This window comes from Astyanax mexicanus, chromosome 5, assembly GCF_023375975.1.
Source record: "Astyanax mexicanus isolate ESR-SI-001 chromosome 5, AstMex3_surface, whole genome shotgun sequence".
NCBI lineage: Eukaryota > Metazoa > Chordata > Actinopteri > Characiformes > Acestrorhamphidae > Astyanax > Astyanax mexicanus.
Genome location: NC_064412.1, coordinates 29928063 through 29944089, shown reverse-complemented (window position 1 = coordinate 29944089; position 16027 = coordinate 29928063). Strand labels below are relative to the sequence as shown.

Sequence of the window (16027 nt, the reverse complement as noted above, 5' to 3'; positions counted from 1 at the left end):
TGTTATACTCTTATACTATATTCCAGAAATTAGTTAATTATTTTTCTGTTTTCCTATATCGCAATGTATATCGTTATCGCAAAAATACCCTGAAATATTGTGATATTATTTTAGAGCCATATTGCCCACCCCTACTTCGCAGTGTTTTTCCTCTATTTGATCCTTGTTGATATCAGTCAACATGTGCAATGACTTTGCTAACTACTTCCACAGTGTTAAACTGCAGCAGCAGTAGTGTCAAATGCTTCAGCTGTTATGCTGGATTTCATGCTCATCTTATTATTATTATTTGTAGCCAAAATGTTCCTTGTAGTGAAAGTTCTGATAAATGTTGAATTTGAATGTGAGCTCTATGATTAACTCTGCTGCTAAATCAGCTGCTGCACCATGCAGAATTATTTCTATATATGTGTAATATGATTCTCATATTATATCAGTATTATAGGCAAATTTTAGCATTTTATTGACACCCTGTCAAAAAATAAATATGAATATGAATCTCTGTTCCAGGATGATTGTGTGCGCCCAGGTGATGAAGTGTATCCTAGATAAGATTGATAAGGATGAGCGTCAGGAGGCCAAAAAGCGGAAACGGGAGGAGATTGTGGAGCAGAAACGCAATAAACAAACAGCCAGCAAGCTCTCAGCTCTGCTTCACAAACACAAAGAACATCTCAAAGCAGAGATCCTGAGGAAAAGAGCACTGCTGGACCGACAGCTGCATCTGGAGGTTCAGGTGGGTGTGGGGTGAACAGTGCAAGCATGATAAGGGAATGATCATCCAGAGGATGGAATAATTCAGTTAAAGAAGATCTCAATTCACAGATCGGCTCTGTGTAAAAGTTGGTGTTTGTGGTGTTTAAGATCTGAATGTGATTTTAGCGATTTTAGGATGAAATAAGTGAGATTAGGGATAGCTGTTCTAAAAAATAATAGCACTGAAATTTAATGTACTTTTAATATATGTTTGGTTTATATATTTTTATTATTAATTATATTCTTGGCAAAATAACAAAACCTTTATTAAAAACACGCTACTGCGACAGATTAAATGTTAACATTGTATATATTTTAAATAGAACAGTTACAAATACTCAGGTTGTGTCTATTTTGTGGACTGGAGTAACTCGCAAAGACACAGATTTTTTATAAGTAATAGTTTTTAAACTATTTTTTAAACTAAAGGAAAATAAATAATATACTGTAAAAAAAAAAAAAAAAAAAAATAATAATGTACCACAAATCTAAAGCTCAGATTATGTAGTGCATTCATATGATCTGCAAACATAAACTAATGTTCAACAAAAATAACCTTATAGCTTAATAGAAAATTGCAAAATGGGCTGCTTTCAGGTCTGCTGCTTTTATCATGATATGGAGTTTTTGTATTATTTAAAAAATTCTGACGACATATTGTGTACAATGCAATGGTCTGGTTCATCTGCAGTGTGGAAACACTTTTCTAGATAGTTTGAACTTCCGGACTAATTACAGAAAGCTAAGGCAGCCTTTAAACAAACCAGAGGAAAAAAATAATTGTGTTAATAAAAGTGTTGTTCCAAAATCGTTAATTTATTTACTGTAACGGTAGATTAACCCTTATTTACAAACAGATCTTTAACACTCACTCTACTACGAGGTGCTCATATATGTGGAGTCGAATTCTAACAGAATGCTAGTACCGTCACAACACCGGGCAAAGCAGCTCGCCGAACACCTAGCATTCTAAAAACCAATAAATATGAAGTATAGAGATACTCCGCCCACGTAGATAATTTCCTTTTATCATTTATAAAGCTTACAGCGTGGCCCGATCATAATTGGTAAACCATGATGCTAACGTGTTAATTGTTCCTCATTACCCTTTTCATTCCAGTGTAATTCATAGCTCCAGTATTTGGAATAATGCTGAATTTTCCTTTTCTCTGCTCATGCATTTGTGTCGGTCATGCATATACTCTGCTCTATAGGAGGAGTTGAAGCAGGACTTGGCTAAGATCCAGCGTGAGAAAGCGCGAGCTCAGGCTGCTGCTGCCACCGCCCAGGTCACAGCCTCGCTGTCTGGAAACAAACGCAAGTATGAAGACGAGAACATGGCCAAATCCAAGAAGAAGATGATGATCTCCACTAACTCAAGAGAGAGCAAGAGGGACCCCACACTGTACTGCATCTGCAAGACTCCGTACGACGAGACCAAGTAAGATGACAAGAAATTTGTGATGATTCATCCAAAATTTAAATACAGTACAACACAGCCGTACTTGTGGCCATACTTGTGGTGTTTGGCTGTAGCCCATCCATGCAGTGTACAAACACACACACACACACACACACACACACACAGTGATATCGTACGTACACATGCCTGAAGTTGTGGGCTGCCATTAATGCAGTGCCCAGGATACAGTGAGGGTTAAGGGAACCCTAGTAGTGAACCCACAAAATACACTATTTTTTTTCCCCTTTTCCGAAATGAAGAAGCTACGCGGTTAATGTAGACAAACAGTAAACAAGTAAATTCTGCTTTACAGATACAGTGTTTAAAGAATTCCAAGACACTTTGGAGCAATTCTGTTGGTCAGTTCATGAAAATTTAAGACAATATAAAGAACAATGGCTAGATTCACATTATGTGTAAGTAAAAATTTAAGATACAAGTTTTTGTGTGACAATAAGCATAGTATATAGGCCGTAAGAGAAAAGGAGAGTTGAGTGAAAGAGAGTCTGGGGAGAGAGCTTAAAACACTGGGTGCTCTGTGGAAGTATGAACCATGAACCAAGAACTTGGAATGTATTAACAGCAACCTAAAAAAACATTAAACTGCTTCTAAATCCCTAGCCAGACAGGATTAGTTTCTCAGGGGGTCCTGGAGTAGTTTTCTCTTTTATTCCTTTCCGGAACGACCACATGTGCTTTTCTCAGACGTCCTCTGAGAAAATTACAGGCTGAATTATCTACTGTTTTTCTCTGTACTCTGTGGTCCTCCAGTAATTTTAGTTCAGTCCGGACTCACATAAATGAGTTTCATCACCTTGCGTTTAATAAAATAGCTTTTGTCCACTGTTACGCACCGTAATTACAGTTCGGGCACGGGTTTCCACAGAGATCCACATAAACACAACAGCTAGTGGAAAGGGAGGAGCTACTGAACGTGATGTCATGTGACCGAGAAAGCCAAAAAACTCACTGGTCTTCATGCTTTTCAATTGAAGTCCGGATGCAAGAGTTTTATCACTAAAAAGTGTGAAGTGTGAAATCTTTGACAGACGTCCCCCTGAGACACTAATCCCATCCGGAAAGGGCTTAACTCCCTGATACAGAAAAAAAAAAACATGAGAAAAAAAGTTAGTGAAAACAAAATGTATATGTACAAATTGTAGCAAAGCTAAAGTGGTGTATGGATGTGTCAGGTTGGCCTGTGCAGAATGTTTTTCCAGGTCATCAAAGGGGTGAATCTCTAAACATCTCTCTCAAGCTTCTTCTGACTCTTTTTAGAGAGCTCCCTAGGTGTCCATTTGACAGAACCAATCAGAGCGTGCACAAACAAAGGGTGTCATTATAATATTAAGACCATGAAAATCCAAACATTAGGCTAATGTTAATATCAGCTCTCTCTCTCTCTTTCCCTCTATGTACCTACTCACCCCCTCCCTCCTGTTGTAGGTTCTACATAGGCTGTGACCTGTGCACCAACTGGTACCATGGTGACTGTGTGGGCATCACAGAGAAGGAGGCAAAGAAGATGGATGATTATGTGTGTGTTGAGTGCAAGCGCGCACAGGAGGGGAGCGCAGAGGAGCTCTACTGCATCTGCAGAACTCCCTATGATGAAGCACAGTAAGTGTGTGTGTATTTGTATGAGTTAGAGTGAGATGCGCAATATATTGTTTTTATCATGATAAATAGTAAGACTGTGCAGTAAGTCTGCACCATTCAAATTCCTTGTAACCAATCACAGTGCTTGACCAGTGTGCTGTCCATTTGTTTTATTATGCTCAGTGTATGTTTTCATTAAAGCAAGAGCCCAGAAATTCATATAAAGGTGATTAATCACTGACTATACAGCTAAAACTCTTCAGCATCTGTTGTGTGCTCTCTTAGTTTATATCAGGAGATGCTAGGCTAATAAACGCTTTTAAGAAATAAGTTAAACTGTCAGCAGTCTTGTTTTGGTGAATCCATATCAAGAATAAGTATTTATTTGCTTCACAAATGCAGAAAACTTCTTCCTAAACAAGTTTTAAAAAATGAAAAAACTTTTAAACATTTAGGCTAAAGTTACTCTAGTGCTAGTCTACTTTTAAGTAATTGAACCAGAGTAACACCACACGCTGTATTGGGGGTAAAGGAGGTTCCAGTTACTCAAATTCGTTTCTGAATTGTTTCATTTTCATATGTACTGGCTTTGCAAAACAGATGAAGATCCAAATGTGTTTTTAGAGACCAATGCTAGGTCTGTATTTATTGTAATTGGAATCATGTCAGTCTAAATCCAGTGTTTTTTAGCAGTATTAGCCTAGCATCTCTCTTTGTAAACTAAAAAAAATGGATTACTTGTGTTTATTATATTTTCTATATAATAGTTTATTAGTTTGACAATGATGGTGTGTTGTTCATTTTAATGCAAATAGGGGTAGAGAGAGTGAGAGGGATAGAGAGAGAGAGAGAGAGAGGGATAGAGAGAGAAAGAGAGAGAGAGAGGAGGAGGGGGTAGAGAGAGAGATGGACAGACAGAGAGAGGGATAGAGATACAGACAGAGGGAGAAAGAGAGAGACGGACAGAGACAGACAGAGAGAGAGTGAGAGAGAGAGAGGAGGGGGTAGAGAGAGAGATGGACAGACAGAGAGAGGGGTAGAGAGAGAGATGGGCAGAGAGAGAGGTAGAGAGAGGGATGGACAGACAGAGACCGAGAGAGACAGAGAGAGATAGAGGGGTAGAGAGAGGGATGGACAGAGAGAGAGAGGGATAGAGAGACGGACAGAGACAGACCGAGAGAGAGAGAGACAGAGAGAGTGGTAGAGAGAGAGATGGACAGAGAGAGAGAGAGAGGGGTAGAGAGAGAAATGGACAGAGAGAGAGGGGTAGAGTGAGAAATGGACAGAGAGAGAGAGCGGTAGAGAGAGAGAGCGGTAGAGAGAGAGAGCGGTAGAGAGAGAGATGGACAGAGAGAGAGATGGACAGAGAGAGAGATGGACAGAGAGAGAAAGAGAGAGAGAGATAGAGGGGTAGAGAGAGGGATGGACAGAGAGAGACAGATAAAGAGAGAGACAGATAGAGAGAGAGAGACGGACCAAGAGTGAGAGAGAGGGGGAGAGAGAGAGAGAGATAGAGAGACCGGGTGAGAGAGAGACACAGACAGAGAGAAAATAAGAGAGTGAGATAGAGGGAGCAGTGGATAGTTTAGCATGTAGGGGTGGGGCTCAGTGTGTGTGTGATAAAGTGTGTGAGACTGAGCATTACAGAACGAAACACATACCATCTATGACAAAACCACATGCAGAGATTATATTAATTTAGTACTGCAGGGTTCAGAGGAACGGCCTCATTTTGCAGAGCTGTATGGAAGCTATTAGAGTTGCACAAGGCGAGGACTATCTGGCCATGGTTTGAGTGTGAGGGACATAACATGGCCCGAGTTTTACGCTGTCACTGTCATAACAGATCTAGCCTTTCTCTGAAGTGGAGAAAGAAACACGCTCCTAACTCAACTTAATGAGATCTCATTCCAAGCCATTTTGGGCCATTTCTGTTGCTACATTTATCATAAAATGTTTATAGAAAGTATTAAAAAAGTTTTAATATTAGCATTTTTAGGTGAAGACTTCTCATTAAACTGTCTTGTAGTTTTATGTATGTTTTTGGAGAGAGTGTTTTTATTTTTGGCATTTGATTTGCTGTGTTTAATGTTTCTCATAGCAGAATATATGTTCTAGAAATGCTCTTTTATATTTGTTCATTCCACAATAACCAGAGGCTTCTTTCCCACACTAGAGTAAGGGAGAAATCTCTCCTCTCATTTTTTCAAACCTTCTCTTTAGTTCAGTGTTTAAAATGCAAATAATGATACAAAAGTCATCCAAACTATGAAGAAAAGTGTTAAACACACCAGGATTGGTTTTATATTGTATATTCTTTAAAGTTGGCACCTCTTGCTTAGATGACACCTTTGCACATCTTGGCTGGATTTTACTTTGGCAATGCACAAAAAAAAAAAAAAAGAATACATCCAAATTGTCCGTTAAGTTTTAGTTTTTTTTCTTTTTGTTTTCTTAATTAATTATTATTTTTTTAACAACTGTATCACAATTTATCACAATATAAACAAGTGTGGTAGCTTAGCTGTGGTGACTTGATTTAGACTAGATGTTTTTACTTTATTATAATATATAATATAAGGGTAGTTTTGATACTTTTAAAATTAAAATATTAGTTAAAAATATAAGTTTAAAAATATAAAATATAAGTTTAAATAAGAGCTTTTAATTATTATTATTAGTTTTTTTAATGTGCGCATATGTGTGAGAGAGCACCTGAACGAGTCTATATCAAACTTGTGGAGTAACAACATTACATTTTTGATAAATGAGTGATTCGGATCTTTTCAATCCGATTCCAATTTTTCGCCCCAATCTGCCCCAATTTCCTATTACATGATCGGATCGGGGATATACCTAAAAGAGTAACAGTAGTAAAAGACCTTGCAGAAGGAGGTAATGTATCCTCAGATGGTTGACAGTCAGTGTAGTTTGATTGTAGTTTAACCTTGATTGGTTGTCTAACAGTGCTGTTTTGTGGCAGGTTTTATATCGGCTGTGATCGCTGTCAGAACTGGTATCATGGCCGGTGTGTGGGGATTCTGCAGAGCGAAGCGTCACACATCGACGAGTACATCTGCCCACAGTGCCAGTCCACTCAAGACGCCATGACCGTCCTCACGCCACTCACAGAGAAAGACTACGAGGGCTTACGGAGGATCCTGCGCTCGTTACAGGTCTGTCTGTTCCTCTGTCTGTCTCGCCCACTTTATTTCTATTTTTTATGCACATTCTTTCTTTATTTTCTTATTTCTTTCTTTCTTTATCCCCTCTCTATAGGCACATAAAATGGCTTGGCCCTTCCTTGAGCCTGTGGACCCTGAAGATGCTCCTGATTATTATGGAGTAATAAAAGAGCCTATGGGTAAGCAGCAGGTTGTTTGGATATGATGTAATAACATTACCCTCTATACTTACATTATAAGGTTAATGCTTTAAAAAGTAAAAAAACAGGCTGCGCTCCCAAATACTTCTCACATGCTGAATCTGCAGTAGGTAATCAAAGATTGACGAGGATCAGACAGCACTCGTATAATATTCAAAATATTTATTAGACGCACAGATAAAACACAAACGTTTCAGCCTAATTTCTAATAAATATATTGAATATTATACGAGCGCTGTCCGATTCTCTTCAATTTAAGGTTAATGCTTTGGCATTTTTTAAATAATGATTTTGTAAGAAATCAAAAACTACAATATTTTCTAGCTTCCCTTTAATGTAAATTATAATCCAAGTTATTTCAGAGTTTGTTGTTTCTTTGTTTGAATTTGCTTGAATTGTTGGTTCTTTGTTGGATTTACAAAGCTAATTTAGCTAGCATTAATGTAACCTTATTCTAATATACAGGCATAGGATGCCCCAAAGTTAGCTAGGTAACCAGCAGATGGGTCGCTGAACTTTAACGCTCCACTGCTATACATAGCTATATTTGTATTTTATGTGCTGAAATGCTTGTTCCAATTATTAGGGGAATATTTTGACCCCTTCCCCTTGTAAGTCAACACTCAAAGAAGAGACATGGGTAAAACAGAGGAACGGTATTCGGCCCAAGTATGATTTCTCATTTTCTTTGTCCCTCTGTCTCTCTCGCTCTCCTTCTCAGACTTGTCAACGATGGAGGAACGGTTGTTGAAGCATCATTACAGTAAATTGACGGAGTATGTAGCAGATATGACTAAAATCTTTGATAACTGTCGTTACTACAACCCCAGCGACTCGTCCTTCTACCAGTGCGCTGAGGTGCTGGAGACCTTCTTCGTCCAAAAGCTTAAAGCCTTCAAAATGGGCAGGTAAAAAAAACATTTCTCTTTCACTCACTTTTTCTATTCCCACATTTTACTTGTAGCTCTCATTGTCTGCATGGATTGTGTGTGTTGCTTTTTAGCCTTGGAAGGGAACCTCTCATTAACTCCTTCACATGTCTCTGCTACTTTAGCCAATAGCAAGTTAGCTTAGAGCGCTTTTTTAAATGCCCAGTACACAAGGGCGTAGCAGCAAATTCTGGGCCCTGTACACCCTCTATGTTAATGGGCCCCTATCCATGCCAGTAAACAAAGGAAAGTGAGCGAAAAAAAAAATCAGGATTTTCATGGGCCCCTCTCCCTACTCGGGCCCTGGATAGTCAGGTCCACTTTTCCCCCCACTACCACGCCCATGCCAGTACATACAAGACAGGCAGTCAGAACACAGCTTATTATGATTCACAGGGTTGTGGGCTCAAAACCCAAGTACACCAATGGGGCATTTCCACTGTTATGGTACCAGTGCTGGTGCCATTATGATGAACAGTTCTTGGCTTCTCCACTACAAAATCAGGGTCTTTACCAGAAAAAAATAACAGAAATAAAAGCAGAAGAATCACAGCAAATACATTAGTTATAATTCCTCACGTTTCTGTGAAATTAGCAGCTATTTATGATATATATGGTCAAAGCTGAGTTAAGTAGAAATATATTAAAATACACTGCTTAACAAAAAAAAAAAAACACTTAAACAACACAATGTAACTCCAAGTCAATCACACTTCTCTGAAATCAACCTGTCCAGTTAGAAAACAACAGTTTCAACAATCCGCTGTTGTGCAAATGGAACAGATAACAAATAGAAATGAGAGGCAGTTAGCAAGACAAGACTTTTGGTAACTTTTGCATTTTGTCAGTGCTCTCACAACAAAAGGAAAAGTCCTTGTTGTGGGATATAATTATATTATTATGGGATATAAAGTGCAGAATTGTGAAGAAGAGTTGCCTTTTTTTTTTTTCTTTTTTTTTTTTTTTTTTTAAACATAAGATACCACTGCTGGACCATTTTTAAGGCCATTAACCCTCTCTGCTCCAAAAGTACTATAGCATAGCTGATCCTGCGCTCTTACCCCGATTTTGGCACCGTATATTGTGCGCCATTATTATCATAATTTAGTGTATACGAAATTATAATGACCCTAAAGGTATGTAACTAAGAATTCAAAGCATATTCTGCATTATATGTGATTCACAAATAAGTGATGTCACAAATAAACTGTGTTTTAAAGGAACAGTACCAGAAATAGCTTGTTCATTTTAAATCTATTTTATAAAAAAACATATTTAGGAAAATGCTGCTTTCATAATCTTAGGACTAACCTTTGAGGCTGTGTCTCTTCATGTCTTTTGGTTGTTTAATTTGCTTTTCCATGTTTTTCATGTTTCCATTCCATTCATTTTGCTGTGCCTCTGCACCTCTGCATGTTACATAGCTAGCATGTAAGAGATGCTTCTATTATTTTTATTGTGTTCATATTGTTTTTGTTGTTTTCACACCCACACACATTCCAGTTTTGTGCTGCATGGATTTACACCATCACTATCCCCCCCATTTCTCTCTCTCTCTCTCTCTCTCTCTCTCTGTCTGTCTGATATTCACAGATTATGATGCCTGGGTCACTCTAAGCTAGGCAGTGGTGGAGCTCAGCTGTGTTTTTCTTTAAGATACACTCCCATCGCCCTGGGGGCAGTATGGGCGGATGGAGTGACCGATCAGATCATACAGTGATCTTACAAAGTGGCAGCCATGTCGGTAACTCGAGCAACCGTGGGAAAAGCTGGGTTTTTTATACCTCATGATTGTACATTCATTTACATTATTATGTAAGTTTGTCTAGTGCGTTTCACTGGCTGACCTTGATGTCTCTGTCATATTTAGTACTTTATAAAATTCCCAGTATAAGCTTTAGATACATTAAACGACCACAGGCCTGTGGTGGGACAACAAGCTTACCTCAGAAAGCCATGTAATATACCTGTCTTTTATTCGGTCGTTTGGAAAAATGCTACATGATGTGTTTTTGTTTGTATTGTACCTCAGTATGTGATATTTTTTTGTATTAACATTCTGTGAAGAAGCATTACAGAACAGAGAGAACAGAAAGAAACCACAAGTCAGGGTTTATGTGGTTCAGTTTCTGATTATTAACTAAGTTCTGAATTATAGTGTAGGTTGTTCTAGATTAACACCAACATGGCTGCTACCTTTTTTTATTATAATTTTTTTTATCACTTTTGTATTGTCGTTAAAAATTAAATAAAGACCCACTGGCATCCCTTTTTTATAAGCTTTTAATAAAATAAAATAAAAATAACCCATGTTATCCACATGTTTCTCTTCTTCTGCTTCCTGTAGGTCTCATAAAAACAGACTACAGTCTACAGCTTCTTAAACTACAGTACCAATAAGCTCTTGGGTTAGTAATTTTATAGCCGAGGAGGTGGTGCTCCCAGAGCCGAGGCTCTGCTGCGTGCCTGAAGCTACTGAAGGGAGTGCAGCACACCAGTGGAACTCCTGCTGTTACAGGATGTGAGGGGACTGCTCATTAAAATATGGTCAGCAGGGATAAAGAAGGAAGAACAGTGGCAGTTTTTTATGTTGTTGTTTTTTTTGCCATCTTCTAGAAACATGCATCACCCTAGTCCAACAGAATCTTGTCTGGATGTCAAGATTTTATAGGATATTTTTTTTACTATGCCAACATTTATGGCAACATGGCAGCATTGTATAGGAACTGGAAAATGATCTTAAAATGTTCTCAAATTTGCTGGGTTTTAATGTAACAAGATGTTAGTCAAAAATGTGTCCATTTCTGCTTTTCCATTTATCATCAAACAATTATATAGAATGAATTGCTTCCATTTTAACCCTTTGATGCTCAACATATACACACACCCTCTAATGCACAACATGGGTCAAAAATGATCCACATTTATTTCCCATTTCTATTATTTGAAATCAATCTGATTTATGATTGAATATTCAATTCAGAATTTAAAATATTCTTTAAATGTCTTGTTTTTGATCAATACTTATCATTATTTTATTTTTTACTATAATTCTATATGAACAAAATATATTTTATATCATTATATATTTACATACAATCTGTGTGTAACAGTAAGAATCTTGGTAAGCTACTGTTAGTTTCAGAATCTACAAAGGTTTACAGATTCTTTTTATTTTAAATAGCCTACAAATGTACTTTTAGCTAGGCTATCAGGAGGAGATTTAGCTAACTAAAATAAAATGCTAATAATAATTACTTTTAACTTTGACATGTAAACAAAAACAAGATATTTACTGCATACTTGGAATAGAAAATGATTAATGATTCGTTTATGTCAAAGATATTTCTTAGAAACACACTATACTTTAAGTAAGAGAAAATTAATGTGGGTCATTTTTGACCAATGTTGTGCATTAGAGGGGTGGTCATACAAAAAGTTTTTTAATTTAAAAAGTAAGAAATGAAAAATAAAATTAAAAAATGAATTTATAAAGATCAAAACGTGTTAATTGAGGAATACCTTGAATACTGAATGATTAAATTAATTTATTGCAAAAATATAGTAAATTAAAACCCATGTTGTGCATCAAAGAGTTAAGAGGGGTTAAAAAACAAATATATAAATTAAATAGGCAAATACCAAAACTATTATTGAAAGAAATAAACAAAACAATGTACAAATGAAAACATCTCATATTCTCAAGATATGTAAATTTTATGAGTTGTAAATATGTTTTTCTTGTTTTTATAGTTTTAAAGGATTTCAGTCAATTGTTTTGGCTGGTCCATTTAATGCTTGGAACCAGTTTTTGCCGCCATTGGAGACAATTTGTTTTAAACTAGGAAAACTACACGACAGATCAGCTATAATATTAAATCCACTGTAAGGTAGGAAGTAATTAACTTCTTAATTATCTTGTTCCAATAGAAATTGTTAAGGGGATTTTATATTAGGCAGTTTTTGGAGATACAGTGTTGGGAAAAAACAAAATTACATTTCTGACCGAAACCCCATTTTGTGAACCTACTAAAATTCACACTGTCAGGCTGCCCAAGGTTCACTGGTGCTCATGGAGGCCCACCTCACAACTTACAGATAGATCTGAAAGGTTCTAAAGCTGCTAATGCTGGTCTTGGTGCACAGTATTACAGGACACCTTTAGAGGTCCTGAACCGGCCAGTCTATCCTCCTGGCAACATGGGAGGATCTACACAATTGTAGGTATAGGATGTTAGTGTCATGGATGCTGCTTTAAGCCTATACACCCTCTTGTCCTTTTGGCAGCACGCGACTGAGAAAGTATTGGCCTTCATCCAGGCTGGGAAACAAAATATGTATGTAGTTCTGTTCTAGTTATTTTTTACACTGATTTTTTTTTTTTATGCTGAGCAAACCTAGTTTGCTCTCATTTCCAGGCATTAGCTTTTTTAACCTTTTAGCTGAAGACATTTCGAAGAGTTTTGAGCAGTGAAACCACCCAGTAGAGGCCTAGTCATAGACTACGTTTTCCATTAATGGAACATTTCCATTCAAATTCCTGTGTAATTCAAGGCTAGGCTTAACCCTGTTTGGGGAAATGGGGAAATTGACCCATCAAGTCCCCCCGAATAGGAATGTTCTTCAGGAAGGGCCGTCCTAAAATAGCTTTAAGCTTTAATTAACCCTTAATGTAAAGAGAGCATCAGGTCACACAGCTTTTCCTCCTTCGGTCCCCACAACATCCGGAAATCTGAAAAACAAATATTTTATGGTCTGAGCATGTGGCTCACTAGGACAGTGCTGGTTTTTCTCCTTAAATGCTGGATAGTTGGAGGTTTTGGGGCATTTTTGACATGTTTGAGGCTTTATAATATAAAATTCACTGCAATTTGTCATGTCAGAATTTCAAGAGCTTGAGATGTACTGATCCTGCCTTGTTCTTCTAGTTACTGTTTGTTTTATGAGTTCAGAAAACCCTATAGTTCCACTATACAGATTGTACATCATTTGATTCTGTTCTGTACCGTAGTAGTTATAGTTTTTGGGTGTAACCCTTTTGTTTGTCACAGAGTTACAAGAGAAAGGGGTAAATTTCTCCCCTTAAGAATTGGGACAAACCTTCAAGAATCAGCTAGCTATAGCAGTGCAGTGCTGTATTTTAGCAACCTAGCTGCTGATTAACTATTTAACTTAAGAACATTGTATGTCTACAGAAAGGGGACATGTAATGCAGCAATTGTTATTGCTTTTTATGTCCATTTCTTAATTCCTCTAAAATGGGGGGCTTTTATTTTAGGTTATTTTTCTGTTCCACCTTAAATGCTGCTGTCTGTTGCATTTAATGTGGAACAAGGAAATTAGATTGCTAGCTAGCTAGCTACTGAGATTAACTACTTGTGATTTTGTAAATGCTTTTATATAAAGAAAAAATCAATAAAACATGAAAACTACACATTAAACCCCAGCCTAACAAGAATCGGGACACCCTACCCCAAGATGGGCATGCACAAAACAGAGCGGTAAAGCTAAGTGGTAAAATAGGATTGGGTAGAAACAACCAGTGGACTCCATTATTACTAATATTATGGTAGTATCACTTCTAGCTTCACCGTCCAAATATATTTATCCAAGAGCAGTTCCTTGGCCAGAAACTGACCACTGATGAAAAGAAAGAGGGTGGTTAACCAAAACTCAGCAGCAAAAGCAGCAAATGTTCTACAGTCAGTGTAGAAGTTAAGTTACAAGTTAGTGGTTTCTCATAAAGTGACCAGTGTGTTTAAATACAGAAACCAGGAAGTAAACGTATGATAAGGTGTGTGACCTGACCTAGCTCATCAATCCATTTAATTTAATTATAAACTTAAAAAAAAACTAGGTGTTTCAAGTGGTTTCATAGAAGAATGACTTTTCGCTCAGTGAAGCTCCATGAAAAAGATTCTTCACACTCACATCTCAATTACAAACATGGTTCTTCATGGCAACAAAAGTTGTTCTTTTATGTCGTAGCTCAAAGAACACTTCAAAACACCTTTATTTTTGAGAGTATATCTAGATAAAGCTTAGATTATTTATGTTTTTTTGCATTGTTATGTTAAGAACACCCTTGAAGGACCTGGTGCTCTTATGTTGCATCATTTTTGGGATGATTATTTTACATTTGGTGAAATGACCCTTTGTATTAAACTGCTGCATATTGTGGGCGTAGTGATTTAGAAGGATGGGAAAAAAGTTCTCCAAAGCATTTTGTAAAGGAAAATAAACTCAGTGTCATTATTCTGTATAATTTATTCATCAATTCTGATGGACACTGCATTTATGAGTAAGGTTTAATGACTTTGGAGGGAAATATCTATGTTTTTAACAGATTGTTGCTCTTAAGGTATCTTTTTTGTACTTGATAGGACATTTCATCCTAGGGAATAAAATAATGATTTTCACAGCAAATTGCTCTTCTTGTCTCTTTTAACCCTGTCCCTGTTTTACTGAATTGCTCTAAATTTACAAGTGCATTTGTGTTGAAAGCATTTAGGCCAAATACAAGAATTCTCATACAATAATGTCTATATTTATTGAGAAACAACAATACTAATGTTTTAAGTGTTTAAAAGTCAATATTTGGTGGAATAATACAGATTTTTAATCACAGCTTTCATGTTGCTTAGCATACCCTCCACCAGTTTTTCAAACTGCTTTTGGGTGACCTTATGCCACTTCTAGTGCAAAAATTCAAGCAGTTCAGCTTTGTTTGATGGCTTGTGATCATCCATCGTCCTCTTGATTACAATTCAGTGGTTTTCAAATGGGTTCAGCTTTGAAGATTGAGCGCAAACTTATTTGAATGTCAGTCAGCAACCACAGGGTGACACCAAGTGACTTACAAAAAGAATGGCAAATGGCGGCTAGGGTGAAGTGCACAGAAAGGACAATTTGAACATGCTCCTAGAGACAGGTCTCAAGTCATATAAAGCTAGAAAAAAACCTTTTATCAATAAGAAGCAAAGAATAAATTTAGCAAAGGACCCTAGAGGACTGGAGTAAGATCATCCTTTCTTTTTTGAGTCCAATTTTCAACTTTGCCCAGCACCTGGTCATCCAGTGCTGACCTTACACCAAACGATTTTTAAGTGATTTCACTGTTACAGACAAATTGTCAGTGTCAGGATAAAATCATGAGAGTCTTGCTAGATTTAAGTTGCAGTCGCAACATCTCAATCATTCGTTGTTGCCGATGGCTCTTCAGAAACTGGTGGATCTGTGGAGTGAGCATCTCTGGAGTGTCTCTTTGACATGTCTTCCTGTTTATATCACGATTGAGTGGAAAAGTATAAAATAATAAAAGTATATAAAAATAAAAGTAAAAACATCTTAGAAAGAATCTAGTGGCTGTTTTGCAAATTAGTGACCCTGTAAGATCCCCCAGTCTTTGCAAAATGTAACTTGTGACTAGTCTGTGACTAAAAAGTCTGTGACTAGTTTTTAGATGTGAGAGGATTTCAGGTTTTAGTATATTAAAAGTCTTTTCAGAGTATTTTTGAAGTTGATCCAATTAGGATCTGTTCACACATGCACTTCTGTGGGAACCCAGAAAGAGAATCTTGAGTAACATGTATATTTCTTACCTCACAAAACATGCTTGCTAGCATTTGCTAGCATTTAAAATACTCTGAAAAGAACAGAAAATATCACTGATGTAAGCTGAACTCAGGAAATGGCAGTTGTTAGCACTGATCCTTGGGAAAAGAGCTAATAATTAGTGTAAACAGTTGAAGACCATATCTGTCTAAAGGAACTGGATTATTACTGTTATTACAAACTAGCAGTTGACCCTGCCCTGTTTCGGTTTATCGCGTTATCTGTGTAGTTATTTTAACTGTGTAGAACAAGCCTTGTTTAGGCCCCTATAGCAGATTACAC

At 37.1% G+C, this 16027-nt stretch overlaps 1 protein-coding gene across 3 annotated transcripts in view; it reads left to right on the top strand.

Annotated features, from left to right (window-relative positions):
* LOC103030154 (nucleosome-remodeling factor subunit BPTF) overlaps positions 1-14556 on the top strand; it is a 64225-nt gene extending 49669 nt beyond the window's left edge. For 2 of the 3 annotated variants that reach the window (XM_022675590.2, XM_022675593.2), the window contains 7 exons: positions 511-736; positions 1971-2197; positions 3665-3838; positions 6801-6993; positions 7097-7181; positions 7924-8110; positions 10479-14556. In XM_022675590.2, coding sequence (XP_022531311.2) covers positions 511-736; positions 1971-2197; positions 3665-3838; positions 6801-6993; positions 7097-7181; positions 7924-8110; positions 10479-10515 — 1129 coding nt within the window. In that variant the 3' untranslated portion in view covers positions 10516-14556. Of the gene's footprint in view, positions 1-510; positions 737-1970; positions 2198-3664; positions 3839-6800; positions 6994-7096; positions 7182-7923; positions 8111-9724; positions 10438-10478 lie in introns of those variants that run through there. The other variant, XM_022675592.2, reaches the window with a different exon arrangement.
* Positions 14557-16027: the final 1471 nt, after the last annotated feature.